Below are 25,942 nucleotides of genomic sequence, written 5' to 3'. Positions count from 1 at the left end.
CCTTTATGATGAACTCGTACCATGAGGTCGCCTATCATTTGTGGATGCAAAAGCCAGTTTTCTGAATGCCAGGCATGGGAATCATGAATTGTTTCAAGCCTACAAATTTACAGTCATTTTGTGTTTCAGAGTCTGAAGATAAAAACTGTGAGTCTGCACCTAAGAATGTTCTATGTGGTTCACAATTTACTCCTCCTGATCGGTCTGTTTCCCATTCTTCCCTGTGCCAGGCCACACGGAGGCACAGGGTGGTGGAAAGACGCAGGTAGAGGTGGGAATGATCTGAGAACCCCATTCACGAGGTTTTTATTTGGTCTTGTGTGATACTCCAGATATATATATATATATATATATATATATATATATATATATATATAAAATTGAGATGAGGACTCACTAAAGAAGAGATGCAAAGCGAATTATACAACCTGCTTCAAGATAAAAATGTACATGTACAACGCTGCACTCAGTAGGACGACAGGTAATAAATTTAAAATTACTAAATTTCTACTTCAGGTTACAACGTGGGCAATGAGGGAGCTCCACTTCTCACCGAAAGATAAATTAGTTAAAGGACCCTCTCTTATTTTCATGAATGCCGAGTGCTGTAATCTCATTTGAGAAGTCAATGTTGCATGTTATATGACTGAATGAAGTGGAGGTCTGTCAGGCAATAGCCACCTCAATAGTCTGAAACCCCTTCTCCATCTGGTCCTTGTTAAGGCTTAGAAGCAAAAGAATGACTTCCTCCTTCCAGAAACTAGGTCCTAGAGCCCTGTGGATCCCCATAAGACCAACATTAAAACAAATAATAAAGTTTCAAGTTTCTCTCTTCATCCCGCCCCCTAGATTTCCTTTGGTGTGTGCAGCACTGACGGTCCTGAGGACACCTCCGTGCCCACCCACCTCAAGTACTGGGGCCAGCTCCATTGCAGCCAAACTATCAAGGAATCTTAGCTCCTCATCAGAGAGAATCTAGGGGAGGGTGCCTGATAGCAGAAGAGCTGAGAGGGGAGGGAGAAGTTAGGGGCTCTCCTCCTCCTAAGGTCCAGACCATCCCCGCCCCTGTCGCAGAGGCCCAGAGCACGCCCACGAAAGCTCCTGGCTTGCTGCTAGTCAACTCTCATGGGCCTCGGGCCAGGACTGGGTGGAGGTGGAGGTGGGGGTGGGCAAGGAGGGCTCTGGCATCACGTGCCTGCGCAGGGACCTCAATAAATGCCCGCGAGCGCTGGGGAGCAGCGGAAGCGCCTGGCGTCTGTGCTCTGCACGCTGGGACTGCACCGGGCTGGAGCTCGAGGTCGCCGGTCGCTGCGGAGCCTTCCCCTTGCCCCACCCCTCCTCCAGCACCAAAGGCTCAGAAACACAGGAGGGCCCACTGTTCCTTGCGAGCTGCTTTCCGCAGCCACTCAGCTATCTAACTTCGGAGCCTGCATCCGTTTCTCCTCCCAGGATTGCGAGGAGTCACAGAGGTAGGGACTTCAGAGTCCCGCGGTGGTCCGGTCCTTTCCCGTCGCCTTGTCTGTGCAATCCTGTGTGGAGACTGGGGACATCTGCAGGGACCCGCAGTCCTGCTCAGCTCAGCTCTCCTGGGGAACATCACACTGGAGAGGTAAGGGCGATTCAAAAGCTGCATCCAGAGTGGTCCAGCTGCCAGGTTTTCCTAGTTCCCAGTTTGGAAACAGGATCTAGGGAAAACACCAACTTGTAGAGAAAAGTCTGGCCCAGACAGGATAGGTGGGAACCCATGGCTACCGAGATGAGCCTGGCTTAGTTCCTGCAAGTGACTTCCTTGGTTTCACGTTGTCCTGGGCTCGCCCTCTTTGCCCGGTTCAGTGAACTGTGGGCGCCTGCTGTGTGCGAGGGAACTTGTTCTGAAGTTCTCCAGGAGAGTTCGTGGTAGGGTATGGTTCGCAAGTTGGGCACAAACTTTGCAGGGAATGTAATTGATTTCTTCATCTACGCTCGGGTCAAAGAGAAGTTGCTCCAGGGACCTGGACATTCATTCGCAGTGTTCCACCGGGCCCTCTCCGGGTACCCGTGGGACAGGCATGAATAGTGTAAAAATTCGCTCGCAATTTCAGACCATTACGGACATTATGAACATTATGAATAGCGATGAACCACAAATGAGATACTGGGTTATTGTGTCTTAAATTAAAAACAACAACAAAAAACTTTTGAAAGTTTTTACAGGAAAAAAAAAGTACCTCTGGATAGAAATAAAACACTGTACTAATTGTATTCTCTGAAGGCTAAATGTAGTCTGTGTTCTTTAAAACCTTGAAATTCAGAAATTATTCTCAAACCTTGAGATTCGCTTTCTGGCTACTTTCGCCCTTGACTTTTGGCTTCATGGGCAGCTTGGAAAAATATTTTATGCAAACAGTGTGTTGTTGAAAATTCTTGGTGGGGGAATGAGGGCTATAGAAAAGGTGTCCTCAAAAACTGAGTGCTTACTTATTGCAGTTTGCTATTAGAAAATAAATTCATCTGAATCACATGACATGTCTTATAGCCAAAAGGCGTGGAAGAGCCTATCTCGGAGATTTTCCCGGGGAAACCCCGAGGTCATTCATTATGATGTGTACTGCACGGGAGTGGCTCCGAGTGACCACACTGCTCTTCGTGGCTAGAGCGGTTCCAGCTATGGTGGTTCCTAACGCCACTTTGTTGGAGAAACTTTTGGAAAAGTACATGGATGAGGACGGTGAATGGTGGACAGCCAAGCAAAGAGGGAAAAGAGCCATCACGGACAACGACATGCAGAGCATCTTGGATCTCCATAATAAACTGCGAAGTCAGGTGTATCCAACGGCCTCTAATATGGAGTATATGGTAAGACACTGTTCACGTGCTATATGCCAAGGAAACGTTTATTGACGCATTCAGCACCGTATGCAGATTGCTTCGTGCCGTTCTTTAATATTTTCAACACTTATTCGGTTTTCATTTTTTAAAGTTTTCTTCGAGTATACCCTTATCATGTCCCTCTTGTTAAAAACTCTTTCAATTTCAGCACAACACTGAGCACCTTCAAATCCACTCTTCCTACTAAGCACTCTAAAATCCTCTGCTCTCACCTGATGGAAGGTTACTACCAGTCTAAATGGTCTCTGTATTAACTTCAGATTCTTTTATTAGATATATTTATTTTTTGTGCAGGGGGTCCACATATGCCATGATAAAGCGGTAGCAGTCATAGGTCAACTTTCAGGAGTCAGGGCTCTGTTTTGGCATGTGAATCCGGGTCATCAAGCTCAAATCATCAAGCTTGGTGCTTATTGGCTGAGCCATCTGGCCGACCTCCATATTGACTTTCGATTTTCTTAGTAGAAAGATTGTGCCCTATTGCTCAGTAGAACCTCTCTGTACACAATGGAGTTGAACTTTGTGAAGCGTTCTGTATTGTTGGAGCATAGGTATGTTCCCAAGTGGACTTTTGTTTCTTGCAAATATGCAAATCACTTTATAGTTGTTTTATATTAGAATGTCATAGCCCTGGGATACCTCCATGTATTCATTGTTTGTAAGCTTTAAAGTAGAAATATAAATCTCAGCAATTAATTAAATTCCAAAGAATCACTTTGTCCCTAATCACCTCATAGAAATAATCTTGTTTGGGAAACAAAGTTAGTTCTTTAACATATTTAGCACAACTTGCATATTTACACAGGCTTTCAAACTGTGTTGTATACTCCTGTGAACCCAGAATGCACCCTGCTACCGGTCTGACAGCAAATACTTTGATGACCGCGTATGATGACATATTTTTTCATCCATTTTTGTTGTTGTTATTAAATCCTTCTCATTTCAATTGTTTGAATAGGAATGTGCTACACATTTTCGCCCTACTCTCCTCCTTCTCTGTCCTCCCCCTGCCCTCCACACTCCCAGTTTACTTAGGAGATCTTGGCTTTTTTTCCCCTTCCTAGGCAGATCCATGCATGTCTCTCTCAGGGTCCTCATTGTTACCTAGGTTCTCTGGGGTTATAGCCAGGCTGGTTGCCCTTTGCTTTATGTCTATTATCTGCTTATGAGTGAGTACATAATCTATTTGTCTTTCTGGGTCTGGCTTATCTCACTCATGCTGCCTTCTTCTAGTCATCAAAGTATATTTAATGAGCGTTCATCAGCAAAATTCTCCTTTAGACACATTGTAGGGTGACGTAGTTTCAGTGCGTCCCGGCTGTCCCTTTCTCCCTTTTATTTACATCAGTCCTGGGGGATAGTTCTTCACATACATTTCTAGACACATGGCAGTTCTAACATTCCATGACCCATTACAAACTAGTCCATTACATTATTTTAACTCTTACGTGAAAACTACTTTACCCTAAAGAAAACAGGCAGCATTCAAGACACTTCATCAGAAACTGGGGATTAGGGCTCATGTAAAAAGTGGAAATTCTGGCATCATCACGACAGGCGTGTGAATGGCCACTTGCTAATGTGGCTCTGCTTCAAGTTCCTTCAATGCCATGCCAAGAGGGGTTCTGACGATTCACTGAGATACCCTGTAATTTAATTCTTTAAGATACATCTGCCAAGTTGACAATCTACCATTGCAGAAAAGAGTAATAGAATTTTAGACTTCCTTACACTGTTTACATTTGACATCTGAAACAATTGCTCACTCTTCTCAAAATTCCATGCAGGATGTGACAGATCATGTTTATTTTGGAGAGTTTAAGATGAAAAATTCTCTGCCTTCCTTCATTACTGAGCCTTCAATGAGAGCAAACGGTGGAGCTTATGTTGACCACTGTACATTTATTCCACGATGGCCAACCTTGAATGACCTCACGTGTGTGTGGTTTTGAATATGTGGCATATGTATGTGGTACATGTTCATGCGTGTGTGCACATGTGTGTTTGTAGGAGCACTTGCAAGTGCTGTGTGCATGCATGTGGAGATTTCGTCTTACTTTTTGAGATAGGGTCTTTCATTGAACCTGAAAATCTCCAGATCAGCAAGACTAGGTGGCCAATGAGATCCATGGATCCTCCTGTGCTTCTCCAGTGGTCACATTACAGATTTACACCACCTTGCTCGGTGTAGGAGCAGGAGAGTGCCTCACTCATGAGGATCTGAACAAGGTGCCGTGTCTGTGTGGCAAGCACTCTATTTTTTTTAAAGATTTATTTATTTATTTATTATGTACACAGTGTTCACCCTCCATGTATGCCTGCAGGCCAGAAGATGGCACCAGATCTTATTACAGATGGTTGTGAGCCACCATGTGGTTGCTGGGAATTGAACTCAGGACCTCTAGAAGAGCAGTCAGTACTCTTAACCTCTGAGCCATCTCTCCAGCCCATGGCAAGCATTTTCTGGACTGAACTGTTTCTCCAGTCCCTCGAGTCCTTCCTTATTTAAAAGGAGTTCAGTCTCATAAAAGGCAATGTGAGGGCCTCTGTGTGTGATTTGATATGCAAATCATAAGAAATATTCTGTGATTTTTTTCCCCTCATGTCTACTTACAAAATAAAAACAAAAATCCAACAATAACTACACAGAGTATTATGAGGTCTAGTCTGAGATGCTTATTTGGGTTTTATTTTTGTTTCATTGGTTTCTTTCTATCCTTGAAATGTAGGTTGAGAAAGCAGCCAGGGTTTATGTTGTGTTGCCCTAGATACTACTAACACTGGAACTGTGTGCTGGCTTTAACCAGACTGCAGAGTTCTGTGCCCCACTGTAATATTGGGAGATATTAATTTTAGAATACACACTGAAGGGATATTAAAAGTGACTATTGGGAAAATTTTTGATTTTATGGATTTCATAGGAATGAAAGTACAGATACTGATCAGCCTTTTAGAGTATAGTTAGCTCCATAATTTAAAATTAATTTAAGAAATAAAGCTCACATCTAAAAGTTGGCCATAGACCCGTTTTCTGGGTAACTTCCTATGTCTGCTTGTACTCTATATGTCGTTTCAGATCAACTATTGAAATAACAAATCTCCTTGCTCATAATTGTTTCCTATTTCAGTCCTACGATATCCAAGCCATACACTGACACTCCTGCAATTATCCTCACTCAACTTGCAGAGGTCAAACATTATTGTTGAAAGCTGTGTCTTTTCTTGAAGAGCTTATAGTTTGACAGAGGAAAAAGACTAGATAGGCTTGAAGTCCTCACATCATGGGGACACAATATTCTTTGATCATGCCCTGGGTGATGCCAAGGGAACTGAGAGCAATAAATGTTCTTCTGAGAGCTTTTTATGGGGAACTGTGAGGTGAGTGCTGTTTGCGAATCATTCAATTAGTGGTGTCAATCATGATTTCCTGCATTTGGTTTAGGGTGAGTTGAGCATTGAGCCTTAGGGCATCAAATGAAGGGACAGGGGATTACCAAGTAAAAACACTGGCTTTGGATGTACACAGCAACAGGCTCCCATTTTGTCTCTCTTGCTTACTGGAATGTGAACTCTGATAGTCTGCTACCCTTCTGGGCCCTGGCTGCTTCAATGGTAAAGCTGGTGGAAAAGTACAAAGCCCAGAGGTTGCATTGAAGTTGATATTTGATTCTGTGGAACGGACATGCTTTCTTCTAGCCTGCCATCGTGCGGGTTTATGACTTCGTGGTAGAGTTTTCTTCAATTCTTTTCTTCAATTTTTACAATGTCTCATCGGTATAGATTGGGCATCTTTTCTTTAACTTTGAAAATGGTCTTCTCTGGATTTTGCTTTATCAGTTCAAACTTGCCTGGCTCCGTCTCCCATACTTCCATCTGGCAACTCTCTTTGCATTTCCTTCATGTGTTTCCTAGTATGAATGGGGTGGTTTCCATGTAGAGTCATTCCACAGTAACTTCAAAAGAAAGCTTAGGGCCTTATGACGTCTGTTCAATCCTCTCCCGGAAACAGACAAGGAATTGCATTCATCTTCAAGTCCACAAATCTGATTTGTACACCCACGCCCGTGGAGACACATCTGCAAATCCATTCATAACATTTGTCTCACAAATGCCTTTCAGCCCATCTCTTCTATTTCATTGTCACCTCTGTTGCTCGACTCAAACCGGCCTTGGCACCACAGTTTCCCCTTTAGAAGGCTGCATGAATTCCTCCCTGTTGCATAGCTTAGATCACATTAGTTCTCGACTGGTATTGCTGAAATTCCCCTCAGCTTGTCTGTGTTGGTCACTCAGTTGAACAAAAGTTCTTTGGACGCCTCCATGCTTTAGAAGTATCTAGAATTAACCAAGCCAGGGAACACCTGCAGACTGCACCAGGGCCCTCAGCTACCTGTTTTCACATTGCCACACTTAATGAAGCTGTTCCTAATGAAGGGCATGCTCCTGCAGCTGCTTTCCCTGCTGCAGCATCTACATCTGGATTCCCGTGTTCCACCTTTTCCAGTTTACCCCTCAAAATTGAGCTCAGATGTCATCCTTCTTCTAAGGCATTTTCCCATGTGCCCATTCTTCTGCTCCATTCTAGAGTACTTTATTGTACCCTATTTATATATACTTGTCTTATTTCCTTTCAAAGACTTTGAATTCATAGATGGGTTAAGATTATGCCATATTTATCTTTATAACTTAGTGCCTACATCTGTACAAGAATTATCTATTTAGTAAATGTTTGTACTTGAATATTATTAAATTCTAAAAGATATTTAAATGAAGTTATAGGTGGAAGACTGCATAAGATAATATCTGAGACAACTGTGAAGAATACATATAAGAAAGAAATTGAATGTTCTCTCAAATAGAAGCTACTTATTTATGCCTTTAGCAAGAAAAGGTTCAGAGGTTTGGAGATTTTACTACTATCAACAAATTGCCCCATATTGTTGCGAGAGTATCCCTGAGGAGTGGAGTAGAAAATGAAGACAGATATTTAATTGGGGACATGTTATGGGTCACCTTTAATCAGTATGATTTTAGCTATTTGAGCATTTGAATAGAAAAGGGAGTGGTTTTAGGATTGTTCCAGACCCCCCTGGAAATGGGCTGTAGGTGCCTAAAACTCAGCTGTGTACAACAATACGATGTGTGGCAGCAGTTGGCAAGATGATAGTGACCAGGAGTGGGTTACAGTATCAAGGTGGTGAGAAGTGGCAGGAATATGAGTATTACCTCGTTGCAGTTCATTTATCCTGAAAAATTCAAAGAAGCCTTGTTCCAAGATACATAGAGTTGACTCAGCTAGCAGGCAGCCCGCAGACAGAATTCCCTTCCTGGTGAAAGACATGTCTATCCAATCCATCATGGAGAATTTTGAAAATTAGTGGTAGTTACCACTCTGGTTTATCCATGAATGGAAAACATTATGCATCCTACAAACTTGAGAAGACTTTCAGAATGTTGTGAAGATTCTAGAAATCACTGATTGCATTCTATTCAATACAAGCCCAAGAGATTAAAGGAGGCCGAACCACACTCTATCTCTTCTTCTTTCAGAACAGAGTGGCTAGTTGTTTGCCTACCTGGTCTGACCTCCTCTCTCTAAATCCAAAGTTGTCTCTTACTTCCTCTGTAACCGAAGATGAAAACATTAGCATGAGACAGCACAGCAGGGAGGCCAGTTTCTGTTCAGATCATCATTGTGATATCAGGGGTGGATCATTTGAATTCATTTTTTAAAGTGGTATTGTTATGCTTTGCATGTGGCAAATGAGTATGCCTGCTTGAAAAACTGGTGTCATTGGAGATGCCATTTTCTAAAATGGGAATAGTTAGTATAGAACATCTGTGGTTAGAGGAGGCTAGTGCTCAGCTGGACATTGTGTAGATACCCAAGTGAATTTATTAGGATTTATTATAATGCATCAGTAGGTTAATGATGTATAGGTTGCACTGTGAAGGTATGGTTCGTGAGCATACAGACATTAAAGTCACAAAGAGAGCTAAGATCTCTATAGATAGAGACATTCAAGACATGAGCTCTTGACACCTTCTGAAAACTAGAGGTGTGGACAGTGGGAAGGAACTGCAGAGAAAGCGGAGAGGAGGAACAAAATGGGTTGGACCAAATGCTGAATGGAGAAAAGCAGAAAGGTAAGTAACTTGTAAATGATGCTTTCATAACTAAAAGTCAATGAGAACAAGAAGGCTCTATGATGTACTTGATTGTGTGGGAGCCACTAGAAATCTGAGCTGTTCAAAGAAGAATTAGATAGAAGAATGTAACATGTCTTTTATTATTATTATTATTATTATTATTATTATTATTATTATTATTATTATTTTATTTCCAATTAGGCAGCATTTTATATGGGTTGATAGTGTTCACAGTGCTAAATCTTTTCAAGGCAAAAGTTTTCAACTTCAGTTAGAGACCACATTTCATACTTAGTCATAGCTTATATGAAAATGCAATTTCTTTGCATATTCAGTTGTCTTTATTGTGTACCTTCATGAAAAATTGAATATATTCATTTATACAAATATAATCACAGCAATAATGATGGTAATTCAGGACCATTTTCTCTTTGTTGTTCAGATTTGCTTACTCAGTCCTGTTATGAGTTTATATACTCAAAAAATTCCCAGGATTTTATTGACAATATATTATATCAAGTCTGTCTAAGGTAGCAGTTCTGAAGCTTCCTACTGCTGTGACCCTAACACAGTTCCTTATGTTGTGGTGACCACTAGTCATCAAATTATTTCATTGCTATTTCATAACTGTAATTTTTCTACTTTTATCAATTATAATGTACATATCTGATATGCAAGAGATTTCATATGCAATCATAGATGGGGTTTTGACCGAGAGACTGAAAATCACTGATCTGCTGTATATGTGTCTACTTTTCTTCTGAGTATTTGTTGTCTTTATAATTTTAAAATTAGGCAACAAGGTTTTTAAAATTGTTGACACAATTTATTTGTATCAATAAGTTTGTGTTTCAGGAATGCATTATATTCAGTAGACATTGGCTTAACACTGTTTTTTGCTCCAGACATTTTACTTGAGTTTCAGAAAAGTATTAATGTTCAGAAAAATCACCAAGTTCACAAACATAAGGTGAATGAGGTGCAAAAAAAATGATAGACATGAAACTAAGCTACCATTAATCAGTATTACAGCATAGGAAAGCCTTTCATTTACAGCAGGATTGCAATGCTTCAGCTAAACATGGATGCAGAGGCCATCAGACTAGGCAGAAGAAACAACAGGCACAAAACCTTTCACTCCAGAATAAGATGGAATATAACTGGAGTTTTAGAAAGCAGTTCAAGGTGACTGAATCTTCTTCAACAACCATGGCAGTAAAAAATTATATAGATATGTAAGAATGGGTTTGAAACATTTTGTGTCTCAAATAAAAAGAAAATTAGATTATTTTATTCTGAGCAAAATGTAAACCCATTGAGCAGCTTCTTCTAAGAGACTGGTGTGTCTTTTATTTAAAGTGTTGTGAAATGTCATAAAATTACTCCTATTGTCTGGTAGACCATGATCTGATAGAAGATGGAGACTTAACTTAGGAAGACTTCCTTTCATCTTAAGTGAGATGGTTTGGACCAGCATGAGACTGCTAAAGAGGGGATGATGCAGGTAGTTTCAGAATAAGCTTCATTGATATGGGTGACTCACTTTAGGTTGAAGGGCAAAGGCTAAGGAGAATTAGAGATGATGTTTAAAGCGTAGTTCATTGCACTTTCTGTGGCATAAGGAGAAACAGGACAAGATGAGAATGAAGTCATAAGGTCTTTTAGGACAAGACTGAGTTTGACGTCTTGTCTTCTTCATTCTATTTAGTGTCCAGTGAAGAGATGGGGTTTGGGATAAAAGTTAGAGGATGGATGTTGATATTGTGAAGAGTCATGCAGTGCGAAACAGCTCGAATCAAAGAGAATATTGTTATGGACACCTTTGTCCATTAAATGCTTTGGATTGAGCCTGAAACACAACTGATGGGTGTTAAACTGAAGGAAAGGGCAGCAAAGGAGCTGAATGCAAAGACTCAGCCATGGGTAGAGAAACAGATGGCAGGAGGAGAAGACAAAGAAGTCAACAGTCTATCAGTGTTGTTGAAAAGTTCATAAGGTGAAGACAAATGAGCAAGGTTTTTGTCACTGTAGAAGCCACTGGTAATTTTCATTAATGTCACAGGTGAGGGGTTCCCAGAAGCTCTATTGAAGAGATGAAAAAAGGGAGATGAGCAGGTGGTGAAGTCACCTTAACTCCCTGAGATGTTGCTACAAAGACAGAGAAATGAGAGGGCAACTGATGGGGATGATGGGAAAGTTTTTGCTCTTCATTGAAGAGGAAAATGTGTTCAAGTTAAGGCAAGGACTTGCATAAGTGGGAGGACGCATTGCCACTACAATGTCAGTTCATTTATTCCAGCTGCAAATTAGAGGCCACAAGCGTGGAAGCAGTTGGATTTATTTGATAAAGAGAACAGATTCTCTTTTGTGTAAATGCTTTTGGTTTTCCTAGTGCTCTTTAGAGCAAAATACATCAGCTGAGTTGAGCACACAAGACTGAAGAGGCATGATGGGGGGGGGGCTCACTGGGAAATAGCATCTTTGGTTCTTCTATGCAAGGATCTTGGACTTGAATGTAAGTGGGATTTGAGTTACTGCAAGCTCACTTGCTTCACACTGCTAGGAGTTCCAAAGTAGGACTACACTATCGTGTGACCTGGGTTGGGGATGCGGAGCTATGTTGGAAGACACTGTGGACAAGGACTTGGCTCGGGAGAGAGAATATATATATTCTCTGACTAACCCCTGTCTTTCGTTGATTAAATACAGCCAGAATCCAAGGGACAAGTGAGCTCAGGTAACAGTTAAGTGTGAGTTGAGCCTTTGTAGTGCAGACATAGCAGGATATGAGATGGCTATGCATAGAGAAAGGAAGACTGCTTATCATAATTGTTCTCAAATAGAAATACTTGAAAGCTATTCTTCACATATCCACAGTATATAAATGTAAAATATATATTCATATGTATGTGTGTACATTCATACACATACATAGAAAGTAGCATAGTCCTTATTTATTATCATAATTTATCACTGAGCTGGAAAGATACTAATTTATCACTTTTAGGGATGAATTATTAATGCAGATACCATAGAATGTGAAGACAGAAGTTTTGTTGAAAGAGTGTAAACTTGTATTTGAATGATTCTGATATTGGTTTTGATTTAAATGGAAGTTTTTTGGGTAAATTGTGGTTTTACTTTCTTTTCATAGCTTTCTTTCACTAACTTATGAAGGAATTTTTTCATTTTTAGTCCTCTAAAAAAAAAGAAAAAGAAAACCAAGGCGCTTCCAGGTACAGCAGATACAAACAATTAGTTTTTCATTCACTTTCAAAAATCTAAGATATTGGTACTCCCTACAGTTTGTGAAATGCCACCCCAGGATCATGTGTTTGAACACTTGGCCATCAATTGATGGTGCTGTTCTTGGAGGTTATAAGATCTTTGAAACATGGAGGGCAGTTGGTAAAGAGAAGCCATTAGGAATGGTACTTGAAGGCCAAGCCAACTTCAGTTCCCGTCTGGTTCATTGCCTTCTAATTGCTGTCATGTAACAAGCTACTGCTCTGTGGTCACCCTGTCACAGACCAAGCAGTTCCACCACATTTTCCCTGTTATGGTGGACTATGATTCTCAGAAACACGACCCCAAACAAGGCTGTCCTTCTTGACATTGTTTCTGGCAGATTCTTTGGTCCCAGTGATGAACAAAGTAACGAATACAGCATGTAAATATAAAAACTTAATATGTAAGGAGATACTGTAATTTATTGCGAGAATTTTTTCCAATCCTGCATGTTTCAAGTTTTGATTTTATAAAATTTATTGGGCTATAAATAAACCTAATGAAGAAATTCATTGTCACAAATTGATCCATACCCACAGATCAAGATGTAAAGGGCTAATCAGTTAGACTGTTGTTTTTGTTTATTTTACGTATGTAATATTTGTGTTTATATGCACATGTGTGTGCAAGTGCATGTGAAAGCTGGAGGCCAACATTGGGTGTCTTTGTCTATCCCTATGCATCTTATTTTGAGACAAAGTCTTAAAGTGCCTTGAACTCACTGCTTCACCTAGAATGGCTGGCCAGCAAGCTGCGGGAATCTTCTGTTTCTGCCTTTCCAGCACTGGGATCCCATGTGCCTTGCTTCCAGGTTTTTATGTGAGTTATGGGAATCTGAATGAAAAATCCTCATACTTCTGCCATAAGTGCTTTACTCTAATACAAGCTTTATCCCAGATTGTGATTTTTCAGTTACTCAAAAATTTTCCTAATTACTATGGTCTCCTAAAATATCTAGAAGGCACTTTTAAAGACTAAACTACTCTTCATTTTAAAAAAGACTCTTGAAAAAATTTTATGTGTGTGGGTGTTTTGCCAATATGTCTGTGCAGAACCTGCATGTAGTACCTCCAGAGACCAGAGAGGGTGCTCAATCCCCTGGAACTGAAGCTACAGATAGTTGTTCACTGCCATGAAGTGCTGGCAATCGAACCCAAGTCCTGTGAAAGAGCAGCCTATGCTTTTAACCACCAGGCTATATCTCCCATCCAAATTCTTTCCCTCTCAGTTAAATGTCAATAAAAACAATGGAGGCTTTGTGGTCTTTGGTTTACTATACAAAAGTAATAGCATTCACAAAAAGAATTCAAGTTTACGGGGTTTACTTTTTTGCATTATGATTACTCTACCACTTGCACTTAACCCCAAGTTATGTTTGAGACATGAACCCCGGACTTTCTGTCTCTGAACTAAGTGGCTGCCCACGTTGGGCATCTGGTGCGATGGGAAGCAGAAAGCATCCTTTGACAGTCAGACATATAACCCTTATACGTTAGTCAAGTTATAGATTAGGAGACACAGAAAACTCAGAAGACATATACAGCAGGATTCTGTTTTTCAAATTCTCTTCCGGAAATTAGATTCAGAACAATGGAGAAAGAGAAAGAAGACATAACAATTGATATGTGTGTTTAAACTTATAGAGAGGATGGTATGGTAAAGAGAGTGCTGGAACAAACTTTCCTTTGGGGCAACTGAGTAATGAAGGAGAAGAAACATGAATGACCAGTCCTGTTGTAGAAACACTAATGAATTCAGCATTCAAGAAAGATGAATGGACAGGTGTAGGCCCTGCTTCTTTGTGTTCTTAGTGGTCCCGGCACCATGTGTTGGACATGTCATAAAGCTCTCCTGTACAACTAAGACATCATTTGCATTTTGACAAGAAGTCCTTTAAATGTGTGAACATTTAATAGTGAAAACTGTAGAGGGCCAGCAGGGAGGAAAGTTGGTATAAAGGCCTTGACAGTGACATGAGATTAATGCACACAAATTCTGTAGAAAAATGTATGAATAGTGTCAGATTAATGTCTACTCTACCCCGCAAGGGCAGTATGTCCTGTCTTGCACAACTCTTTGGTGTTGAACATGGTATTTATGCAATATTAGACCACAGAAATTGTCTGTTGAGTTTATCTGTATACTAAGTTTCCATTGCAGAAATTAAAACGAGACGATAATGTTCTAAATGGTTAGTTTGCTGCTTTCTGGAAGGTCACCAAGGATTTGTTTGAAAGGAGATTTCTGAGAGAAATCACATCTCTCAGATGTTTCCAGGAAACCCTGCTAAGAACATTCATTGCTTCAGGGCAATGCTGCTTTCTCTAGCTCTACCACTTCTGAACCTACTGTCTGCTCCCTCTTGCGACAAAGTCTTTCAGAACAAGTGAGGCAGAGTCCTTAAAACCTGAAGTCATCTCCAAATTGGTAGGAATATGTAACAGTTCTTTCCCATAGAGTGTGTTGTTATATATGTAGCTGGAAAAAAACATGTTTTCTCTTCAACATACCTCATGCACCCATTTTATGAAGAAATGATAATTTTGGGTAAGTTGACTTCAAATTACTGCTGGGTGAATAGTTCAGAGGGAGAAAAAAAGGCCTCTTCAGACATCTTGGTTTGATTTACAACCATAATTTAAATAGAAATGGGTAGAGTCCAACCTACATTTAACTAGTATGGGTAAGAATTATTGTAATCTTAAAGCCTGAAATATGTTGGAGAATGAAAATACCCATGTACCCAAAAGCACCCGTATATGTACTATGCTGTTATTAGTCCTTTGTAGTAATTCTTCCAAGACAGCCATATTTTCAACACTTTATTCAGAAATTTTTTAAAATTTACATTGTTGGTCATGATCTAGACACTTAGATATGATTAGACAAGTAATCACTTTAAATGTTCATAAATTAATATTTTTGAATATTGATTTAAAATTACATTTAGTTACACGATTCTCTGCTATACTCCTTATATTCAAATATGATTTTATAAATATATTTACATAAACATGATTATAAATGAAGTTTGTTCACTTCTCATATTTTCGACATGTTAAAAAATACTTAGATGCTTTTAAAATGTTATTTCTTCTTTTTTTACATTTTTATTTCTTCTTTTTGATATTATAATGTAATCACATCATTCCCCACTTCACTTCCCTTTCTCCAAGCTCTCCCATATACTAACTCCTCCTTGCTCCTCTTCAAAATCATGGCCTCTTTTTTCACTAATTGTTGTTAGATATATATAAATACATGTGCATATATTCATATATTATTATGTATGAGTTATCCATAGTATGTCCTGGATTTTGGTCTTTAACAACATCTTTCTGAGTTACCTTGTATTTCATCTGACAGATTTTGGAGTTAAGGAAGGTTAATCTAACATGTTTGAGCACGTTTTAAAATTTATTTCATTTTTACTGTAACAGATATAAACACTGTTTTGGAAAACACAGATTTATGAGTTTAGAAGCAGTTGTATATCCTTTCTCAAACGTTCCAGTTTCTACGGAAAATCTCACGACCCAGAGTATACAGTCAAGTGCAAAGCAAGACGAAATTGGCTTTCAGTAGTCTCCAGGTCTTCTCTGTGGGCCCCCTGGGTGGTCCTTAGGAGAGGGTAGTGGGTGTGCAGAGCTCACTTATTTACTGGATCTGAGCCACTATCACCTGAGGGTCTGTATGCTCTCCGCTCTCAAGCCTGGGCCAAGAAATCACACAGCTGCTGCTCCCTCTGTGTGGTCCCTCCACAGTGGCCTTCCCGCCAATTTTCCTCTGTGGTTGGCTGCATAATGTGTTGGCTCAAGTTAGTCAAGATGTATCTGAAAAGAGAACCAAATAGAAGCTCTGTTTCATAACTGACCCCAGTGCTCTCAGGGTCTCATTCCGTTTGTTAGAAGCGAGTCGCTGCGGCTCTGCTTGTAAGGGGGAGACAGGAATTCTACAATGCCTTGGGTAGGATGTCTTTAAATATCAATACAATGCTCTCTAAATACTTTATGTTTTAGCCAAGTAAGTTCTATTTGTGATTTTTTTTCTTGTTTCTGGATCTCCTTTAGCATGAGGTTGGCCTACTGGAAAACCTATGGGCTGGTGTGGTTTTGTAATATGATTTAAAGCACTGTTTTAAAATTGAAGACAAAACCTTTGTCTTTTAAGGACACTCTACTCTGCCTGAAAACCTGGTTATTTTGGGAAAGTGATTATTTTTTCAAATTTTCTGGTACAAAGAAGAGTGCATTTTGCCCATTCTCTAGGACTTCATCCAAATTCATTATATTGTGTAAATTTTTGTTAAATAGATAACAACAATGAGCTGAATATTTTGTATTATAAATTAAAATGTGTAATTTAACTTAAACAAATAATGAAATTAGTTAATAGTTTGTTTATATCTGCAAATCAAGTACTTACCTGTTTAATATTTTGGCAGCATATACTTCTGATATCTATGGTTATTTGGAATATTTGATATTAATCCAGAGTAAAAACCAACTATTGTTTGCCTCACTTTAGTTTTTAGTTGAATGTAAAGATGTTTTTGTATTCCTGGTACATAATAAAGGTATACTATATTGAGAATATACTTACTTATTACAAAATTTTACTTTGTGACTGGGAAAGCATTTTACATATTTCAAATCCACAATTGAAAGAGAAGAAATATTCATTTATGAAAAATTATGTGATGAGGAAGAAAGATTTCCATCCCTGTATATGTTTGTGCATTTGTGTATTTGAGTGTGTAGGAATATGTATGTGTATATATGAGTGTGTTGAAAGAGTGTGCATGTTTGTGCTCATGTGTGTGTGTAAGTAGGAGGGTTGAGGATCTCTTAATGGAATCTTTCAGTCTGTGGTCAAATTAGAGTTCTTTCAGCTTATAAAATCACAGAAAGCAAACACTTTTCCTTAGACCCTGACTCTCCCCTTTCTTAGCTTCTCCAACACCACTCTCCTAAATGTTGGGAGAGCCAGCATGATTGACTTCGACTTCTATTCACTTTCTGACCTCTACGGCCAGATTTCTCCATTCCTGATGTGGAATTGCTCTTATTCATTATTGTTACTTAGCCAATCTCTTGTCTTGATCTCTTTGTGGCATCATTACCCCTCTACTCCTGAAATCTCTTTGGTCTTGCTGTAGTTGAATTCACCATTCTCTTTCCTTTAGCCTTTATGATTCATGGCTTTTTTTAAAAAGCCATCTCATTGTTTCTGTCCCTCCCAGTTTTAATAATTCTAGAATTCTTTATCATTCTCACTCTTTTGTATCATTTTCTGAAATTACAGATCTGTGTATTTTTCTTTAGATCTAACTGCCTTTGCATTTTCTTACACTGTACTTGGTGTGCATATCACTATTACTGTTCAAGTTGCAATCTTGTGACATTCTACCAAAGGAATATACAGACATGTGATTGCCATTTCTCTTATGCCTTTGTGGTAACTGTATGGCTCTGCCATGTCTTTTCCCTGACAGCTTACCTTCAGTCAACAATCGACTTCGAGGTGTCTAAAAATTTGTATGTATTGTTTTGTTCTGTCTGCTCTTCTGCAGCCCTATCCCTGAAACTGTTCAAATCTTCCATTCCTGGGCCTGTTTTCCTGTCCATTTATCTTGTGGAGTTCTGTTCTGAAAGGGCCAGAGAACTCAGTTCTACATGGTTTGTGATTTTAATATTATGTCTAGTACAGCAGCCTATGTTTTGAATCAGTAACAAAATGAACACTAAACTTAGACCTTGGAAAACTTACTAAGCTATCAATTTGTATTTTGGTTCTTTTTGTTTTGTTTTGTTTTCGAGACAGGGTTTCTCTGTGGCTTTGGAGCGTGTCCTGGAACTAGCTCTGTAGACCAGGCTGGTCTCGAACTCACAGAGATCCACCTGCCTCTGCCTCCCGAGTGCTGGGATTAAAGGCGTGCGCCACCATTGCCCGGCTCTGTATTTTGGTTCTTTATAAATTATTTTCTAAATGAGCCAGTCACCTTCATTGAATTTCATAAATAAGGATCGTGTATACTTTATTGTAGTCGGTTTCATTATTTTTTTTCAAGTATGTAACATGTACTTATTTGTCACTGTGTCTATATTACGAACACAGAAAATAGGCCAAAGATACCAAGAGGAGTTGCATGACTCCCTTCAGGCAACTCATTGTCCCTTGGGAGAAGTAGACATGTAAATAAGCATTGCCATGCAGGGTAATAGTGCCAAAGAAAGGAATGTAACAAAGCTTTGAGAGCCCAGGGAGGGCTCTCTGAGAGAGTTGGAGAGGTAACGGGAGACCATGTTAGGTAATAGAGGATAGAAAGCCAAGAATTGAGGTCTGCCTGGCAAATTACCAAAGGATGTTTAGACCAGGACAAGCCCTGCAGGTATAGCATGCTTTAGATAAGGAGCCCTTACAGTAGAAACCTGTGGGGTTGTGTTGGCCACATTTTAGGCAGAGGAGTCCAGTAAATGCCTTTGCAATCACTCTGACAATTCTAAAAATGTGTAGACTCATTAGGAGAGGGAAATATGTAGTCAAGGAAGTTGAGCAGGAAGGAAAAACTCAGGGCTGTAGATGAGGGAAAAGCCAGACTAATGTGTTTTTACTTAATAAAGAAAAAAGAAAAATAGAATCAAGTAATTTGTATTTGAAGAAATGTCCAAAGTGCATATTGTATGTCTGTGTTTTCTTCTGTGTACCCTGTAGACATGGGATGTGGAGCTGGAAAGATCTGCAGAATCCTGGGCTGAAACATGTTTGTGGGAACATGGACCTGCAAGCCTGCTGCCCTCCATTGGACAGAATTTGGGAGCCCACTGGGGAAGGTAGTGGAAGGCACAGCTTTTTGTTTCTGGAAACACAAATGTTATGAATGAAATGTTCATTAATCTACCACTGCAAATTTTCTAGTCTTTAGTACGTGACAGTAAAAGAGCTAACCACAAAACAAAGGAAACTCAATATCGTACTAGAATAGTCACGGACTTCCTAGCTTATTTTTGCATCATTTGTATATGTAAGCTTACTCAGAAGGAGCTTTCTGTCAAGATTTGCCAATCTAAATTGGTTTTATATTTTCCCCAACTTTTCTTCTTTCTTGTGATTTTTGTCTTCTAACAGATATCGACCCCCAACATTTCATGTGCAAGCGTGGTATGATGAAGTGAGAGACTTCAGCTACCCATATGAACATGAGTGCAACCCGTATTGTCCTTTCAGATGCTCTGGCCCCGTGTGTACACACTACACTCAGGTATGCTTTGGGTGGCCTACAGTCGCCTCCTCAAAATTCAGTTACTGAACTAGAGAAGAACATACAACCATGTGTATTTCTTGTATTATTTAATGTGATTATCATCACAGAAGTCCCAATGCTTCCTTAAAAAAATTATTTTAATGACTTTACATGTGAAATATTTTACAATGGCTCTAACAGATATGGTGGAGGAGCAGTTTGTCATCTTCTTAATCAATTTGATGCCAAAACATACTTTACCATTGACATTTACTATTTACATATATGCAAGATTTATAATATGTACATTATATATAAAAATATATATTGTATTTTATGTTCACATTTAGTATTGGGTATATTCCTAATCTCTAAATAAAATGAAGGAAGGTGGGCTCAAAAAGGCAGAGGTCGCTGCTGCCCTGAGTTCTGTCTGGAGTGGAGAGCCTCTGTGAGCTCCACTTTTACTTCTGATTTGAGATACAGAGTTCCGTTACTTTGGATAGTTAACTTCTTCATAGAAATGTTCATAGCATAAGCTGGAGGTAGAGTTTTGAATTATTTAGTACGTTTGTGCTTTGAAAATGCTGACATTGCATTGCAGAGAGAGCTATTGACCTGCAAATCTCTTTTATGAATGAAAGAACAATCCCAAACCCAGATCTTTGGCAAGCTACTGGTTTGACAGCTCTCACTCCAGTGTGGATGATCAGTCTTGGCTGCCACAGCTCTGCGATGTCCGTCTCTCTTTGATGAACAGCTGTTTCTTTTCACTTCCACCCCGCCTGAGCCTCTCTTCTCTGTCACAGGTGGTGTGGGCGACCAGCAGCAGGATAGGCTGCGCCATCAATCTGTGCCACAACATGAACATCTGGGGACAGATATGGCCCAAGGCTGTCTACTTGGTGTGCAATTACTCTCCCAAGTGAGTGGGCAAGGCTTGGGTGTCTCGTGGAAAGTTTTCCGAATGTAAAAATAGTTTCCTAAGGCTGATTTTTCTCATTGTCAAGGTATATTCATAGAGTGTATTGCTTAGTTCTGTTCATCTCCCATGGCAGTGATTGTAGTTGTTCAGTGCATTCTTCATTGCTCAAAGGGGATGGCAGATTTGAACCTGCCATCTTCCTTAAAGTCATAAAACACATTTATATGTTTTTCAACCTCATATATTATACCAGTATAGTTCATATTCAGTAATTTTGATGAGAGATTTTTTTCAGCTATGCATTAGTTGAGAAACAAATATATTTTCCTGTGTAATGAAGACTTGAATGATTATGTTAAAATTTCACAAAACAATTCTGAGACTCAAACTTAAATTATTGATATACACAAAATAGGCAAATATCCATTTGAATTCATTTTTTCTGTAAATGTTTGATTTTTAAATTTTAATAGAATTCAATTCAAGTTACTTTGAAAGTTTTAATAACAATGAGACATTTAACTATATGTAAACCTAGACCCAAAGGATTTCATAACTAAACTATATAAAGGCCTATATCCTAAGATGTCTGCACTATTACTCCCCCAATGCTTCTGTAGTGATGTTTGTAATATCTTAGTAATGCTATCAGATGTTTTAATGGAGTGGATCATCTCTATTATTTCTTCAGGGGAAACTGGTGGGGCCACGCCCCTTACAAACATGGCCGGCCTTGCTCTGCTTGCCCACCCAGTTTCGGAGGAGGCTGTAGAGAAAACTTGTGCTACAAAGGTCAGTGTTGTAAGGCTGTAGTTCTCACTTTAAAGCCTCTGTTTATCTAGCTTTTCATCGTGGGGCCTATTCTTGGGGGTGTGGCCAATGGCTAGTGTTTGGCTCATTTTGGTGCTGGAGGTGCTCGGTGGAATCTCCAGCATCGAGAAATTGAAAAGAAGTCTAAACCCACATTGGCTATCACATGAATGCTTTATAGAGTGCTAATTCAAGCATTTTGAGGGAATAATTTTAAGCATGAATAATTATTTTCAAACTATTTTAAAAAGTTTATTGTGGTGAACAACTTATGACTGGGTCATGTGCCTACAGGACAGTAGCAAGGGTTTTAGACAATTGCTTCTAGAACCCCCTTGTAACTTCCGAGTAAGAATCTATTTCTTAAGAATCATATTAATGTGTCCTTGAGCATTTTCTCTATAACTGTCATTTTTAAGAATCTGGCAATTTAACTTAATTCATTTTTAGTTCTTTGAGGATTTGGACAAAAGTTTGTCTCTGTGTATTGTACTGATCCATGAACCATGAATCAGAATGCATCCCCATTTCTCACCATAGACTATATTTCATATGCCAAAACAATTTTAAAAGTGCAGCCATGCTGTGCAACTTATAAAATCTGTGCCCTCAAGTATATTTGAAGTCTTAACATGTAAATATAAGACTCAGGTACTAGACTGCTTGCCTAGCTGCAGCTCTAGCACAGGAGCAGTGGTATTCACCTTTAATCTCAGCACTAGGAAGGTGGAGTTCAACCATCCTCAACTGTTCAGCAAGTTCAAGGCCAGCTTGGAATAGCTGAAACCCTGTCTTGAAAACATGTAAATATAAATATAATGCCTTATTAATAATGCCTGCGGATATGCATATGACAAATATTTATGAAAAGTCATGAACTTGGACATCCTTTTGGTCACATTTTACCTTTTGCTTTGCATTTTTTGGTTTAATGTAAATCATGCATATACACAGTCTTGAACCATGCTCAGTGCTCATGGAGAGACATGTCTTTGTTTTCCTTATTGACTGAATGTTCCTTAGTGGCAATGAGCAGACAGGAAACACCCATTCTTCTTCCATATTGTATGTTCCTGTCTGAATTCCTAGCCACTTTGCAGCATGTTCTCCTTCTGTGATGGTCTTGGTAGATTCCACTCCCAAAGCTACACCCTCTCTGCCCTTCATGAGTGTTGTAAACTGACACTCCTCTGTATTCACACCTTTCTTCTAAGTTCTGAGTTTATGGACACAAATGAAAACCTTTTTACAGCACAACACTGATGGGCTCTTAACATAGTCCACACCAGGGGCAGGGGAGTGACACAAAATGGGCTCTTGACATAGTCCACACCAGGGATGGGGGTGATTTCAAATTCCAAGCTTGAAACTGTACTCTAATTTAAAGATACATTTTTTGTGTGTGTTTTGAAGTTATCCTAAAAGAAATAAAAATTCTGGAAATTGATGCTGTAACAGATACAGATAGCAAGGGTATGCCAATCCTTTAAGGGGAAAATGTGCACTTGCTGTGATAGAGAAATGTGCACTTCCTTTGGGAGAGAAATGTGGGCTTCCTTTGGGAGAGAAATGTGCACTTTTTGTGGGAGAGAAACGTGCACTTCCTAACCCCCGATGTTACTATATAACAAGGTCAGCTTCAAGGCATTTTAATAAAAAGAAAACATGGATACCATACTGGAAAAAGATTAGAGCTGAGTTCTCTGAATATTAGCTAGGCACTAACACACACACACACACACAAATAAAAAAAAAATAAGGGCTTAAAGGCTATCGTGTGTACTTCACTTCAGTGTGGTCCACAGAACCATGAACTTGTGTCACAAACCTGTGCCCAAAGAGTACTGAGTTTTTAGTTTTAAATTACTTAACAGGTATAGAGAAGCATTGATTAATAATTTGTGCTCATATAAGTAAAATCCATATTTTTTAATCTTTTCCCTCTGACAGAAGGGTCAGACAGGTATTACACGCCTCGTGAAGAAGAAACAAATGAAATTGAGCGGCAACAGGCTCAGGTCCACGACACGCACGTTCGGACAAGATCAGACGATAGTAACAGAAATGAAGTCATCAGCACGCAGCAGATGTGTAAGACCCTCATCGCGTGTCCGCTGCTCATGCTCTGCACGGGTGATAACTGCCCGCATTTACCCACATGTTTTCAGACTATAAAAAGCATGTTTCAGCTGGGTGGTGGTGACACATGCCTTTAATCCCAGCACTCAGGAAGCAGATTCAGGTGGATCTCTGTGAGTTCGAGGTCAGCCTGGCCTACGGAGTGAGTTCCGGGACAGGCACCAAAGCTACACAGAGAATTCCCGTCTCAGGAAAAAACAAAAAACAAAAAAATAAATAAAAAACAAAACCAACCAAACAAAATCTGAAACAAAACCCCTGCGAGCTTCAATAACGCATAAAACCCATTTTAGAAGCTTTAGAGTTATTAAAACTAATTTGGCATTTTTGTTTATTTTTTAGCTCAGATTGTTTCTTGTGAAGTAAGGTTGCGGGACCAGTGTAAAGGGACCACCTGTAACAGGTAGGCATCACTATGAGTCTCAGCATCAGCTGACAAGATAAAGGAAGCGTTTGCATTCTGTGTGTAGAGAAACTGACGTTGCTTTCTTATGCCTGTCACGTAGGTACGAGTGCCCAGCAGGCTGCTTGGACAGTAAAGCTAAAGTCATCGGGAGTGTACACTATGAAATGGTGAGTGGAAGTGAGAATCAACCGGGAACACAGTCTTTTCATATGGCATCTATGTTCAAGGATGAACATACAACTTATACTAAATGTAGATTGTTTTCTCAGAAATGCTTATGTTATGTTAGAGTCATACACAGTGTAATTGTTTTCTCAGAAATGCTTATGTTATGTTAGAGTCATACACAGTGTAATTTGCTCCGTCAGACAGAGCTTAAATTCTTTAACACCCTGTGCCTTTTCCTTCTCTGAAAGCAATCCAGTATCTGTCGAGCTGCCATCCACTATGGGATCATAGACAACGAAGGCGGATGGGTCGATGTCACTAGACAAGGAAGAAAGCATTATTTCATCAAATCCAACAGGAATGGCGTTCAGACAGTTGGGTAAGAACCTGAATGATCTTTCCTGTCAGATGAAATGAAGTTGTAATAACAAGCTAATATATCTTTTGACCCAATTATAGAAGAATTTATGGGAGAGCAATTGCTAATTTTCAAAGTTCATTTTATCTTAGACTTTCCATATATAAAAAGATGAGGAAAGACTACAAATTCAAAGCTAAATCATTTTGCTTAAGGATGGTAAAATTCTGAACTGTCGGGAATTCTGTAAGTGCATGCAAATTTACAGTTAGCTCGCAGGGTTGGACAGATGTCTCAGAGGTGAAAATCACTGTTTTTAGCTCTTTCAGCAGATGCAGGTTTGGTTCTCGGCATCCACGTGGTATCTCACAACTATCTGTAACTCCAGTAGCAGGGATTCGAGTCCGTCTTGTGGGATTAGCAGGAACCAGGCATACATACAAAGAACATACATGCATGTAGGCAAAACTTTTATACATAGCAAGCAAAAAGATTTTTAACTATAGCCATATTTTGAGATTAAGCCATACATTGTTCAGCTATGTCAGAAATACCCCTAAGAAGGCTAATTTAATTGCACATTCTTTCACGCAAGTATAACTTAAACACATGATCATCTTTGATTCACTTTTTAAATTTTTCTCAAATTTAGTATAATGTATGTCATTCTGAAACATGGACCGTTTTAAATGCGATTTAAAATAGAAAGTGGAGTCTTTTGAAACATCTTCGTGTGGCCCCTTTCCTCCTAAGTGAAAGAGCATTGAACTCCAGACAGAAGACTTTCCTTAGGAATCATACCGTAGACTTTCCTTGTAAGTGTACACTTGTGTGAAGTTTCACAGATTAAACTGGAATTCACTGCTGGGTGTACAGGTGTATATTTTTAATTCTAGCATTTGGGAGGAAGAAGCAATTGGATCTTTTTTTAAGGCCAACCAGGTCTTCACAGTGAGTTCCACAACAGGCAGAGCTACATAGTGAGATCCTGTCTTGAAAAAAAAAGAAAACAACAACAAAAAATTGATTTTATAATTATAAAAAGTAATCTGGTAGAGTGTTCCTTGCAAATCAGTGATTTGATGTGTACAGTTGTGTGCTTGTAGTCATTGGCTCTGTCTCTTTTTAGTAGAATGCTATTGGCTTATTCACTTAGCAAAATTTGTAAATCATCATAAATAAATAATAGTCATTAGTGAAACAGACGCTGGTTGATGATGCATTAAGGGGCAGTTTCTCTATTTTCAACTTCATTTTTGGTTGTCCGCTATAGAAATGCTAATGAAATATGAAGTGTGATCCATTTTGTTGGTTTTGTGAAGAAAGAAGTTGTTGATTTGTAGGATCACATTATAAATGAACAATATTAAATATTGAATTTGAAACTGGTAGAAACAAAAGAATGTTAAAATTTTACATCTTTAATACTAAGCAAGCAATTTAAAGGGTGAGCCTTGTTGAAATAATGTTGCAAATTAGTTATCTCTCAATAACAAATGATGGTTTCAAAATGTGAGTGTATGCAAACAAGTTAAAATTTTAATATATAATGATATCCCTAGTGTTATGTTCCTTCTTTTCTGCATG

General features: G+C 39.2%; 1 protein-coding gene across 2 annotated transcripts in view; it reads left to right on the top strand.

The window, feature by feature from the left end:
• Window positions 1–1,107: 1,107 nt before the first annotated feature.
• The window catches only part of Crispld1 (cysteine rich secretory protein LCCL domain containing 1), a 35,160-nt gene continuing 10,325 nt past the window's right edge, over window positions 1,108–25,942 (top strand). The window contains exons 1-10 of one of the 2 annotated variants that reach the window (XM_050165050.1): window positions 1,108–1,609; window positions 2,516–2,835; window positions 19,021–19,139; window positions 19,435–19,567; window positions 20,359–20,474; window positions 21,166–21,266; window positions 23,235–23,375; window positions 23,766–23,826; window positions 23,930–23,996; window positions 24,246–24,376. In XM_050165050.1, coding sequence (XP_050021007.1) covers window positions 2,578–2,835; window positions 19,021–19,139; window positions 19,435–19,567; window positions 20,359–20,474; window positions 21,166–21,266; window positions 23,235–23,375; window positions 23,766–23,826; window positions 23,930–23,996; window positions 24,246–24,376 — 1,127 coding nt within the window. In that variant the 5' untranslated portion in view covers window positions 1,108–1,609; window positions 2,516–2,577. Of the gene's footprint in view, window positions 1,610–2,515; window positions 2,836–19,020; window positions 19,140–19,434; window positions 19,568–20,358; window positions 20,475–21,165; window positions 21,267–23,234; window positions 23,376–23,765; window positions 23,827–23,929; window positions 23,997–24,245; window positions 24,377–25,942 lie in introns of those variants that run through there. The other variant, XM_050165051.1, reaches the window with a different exon arrangement.

This window comes from Alexandromys fortis, unplaced genomic scaffold, assembly GCF_014885135.2.
Source record: "Alexandromys fortis isolate MF-2015 unplaced genomic scaffold, M_Fortis_MF-2015_v1.1 scaffold_135, whole genome shotgun sequence".
Taxonomy (NCBI): Eukaryota; Metazoa; Chordata; class Mammalia; order Rodentia; family Cricetidae; genus Alexandromys; species Alexandromys fortis.
This window is presented reverse-complemented; position numbering and strand designations above follow the sequence as displayed.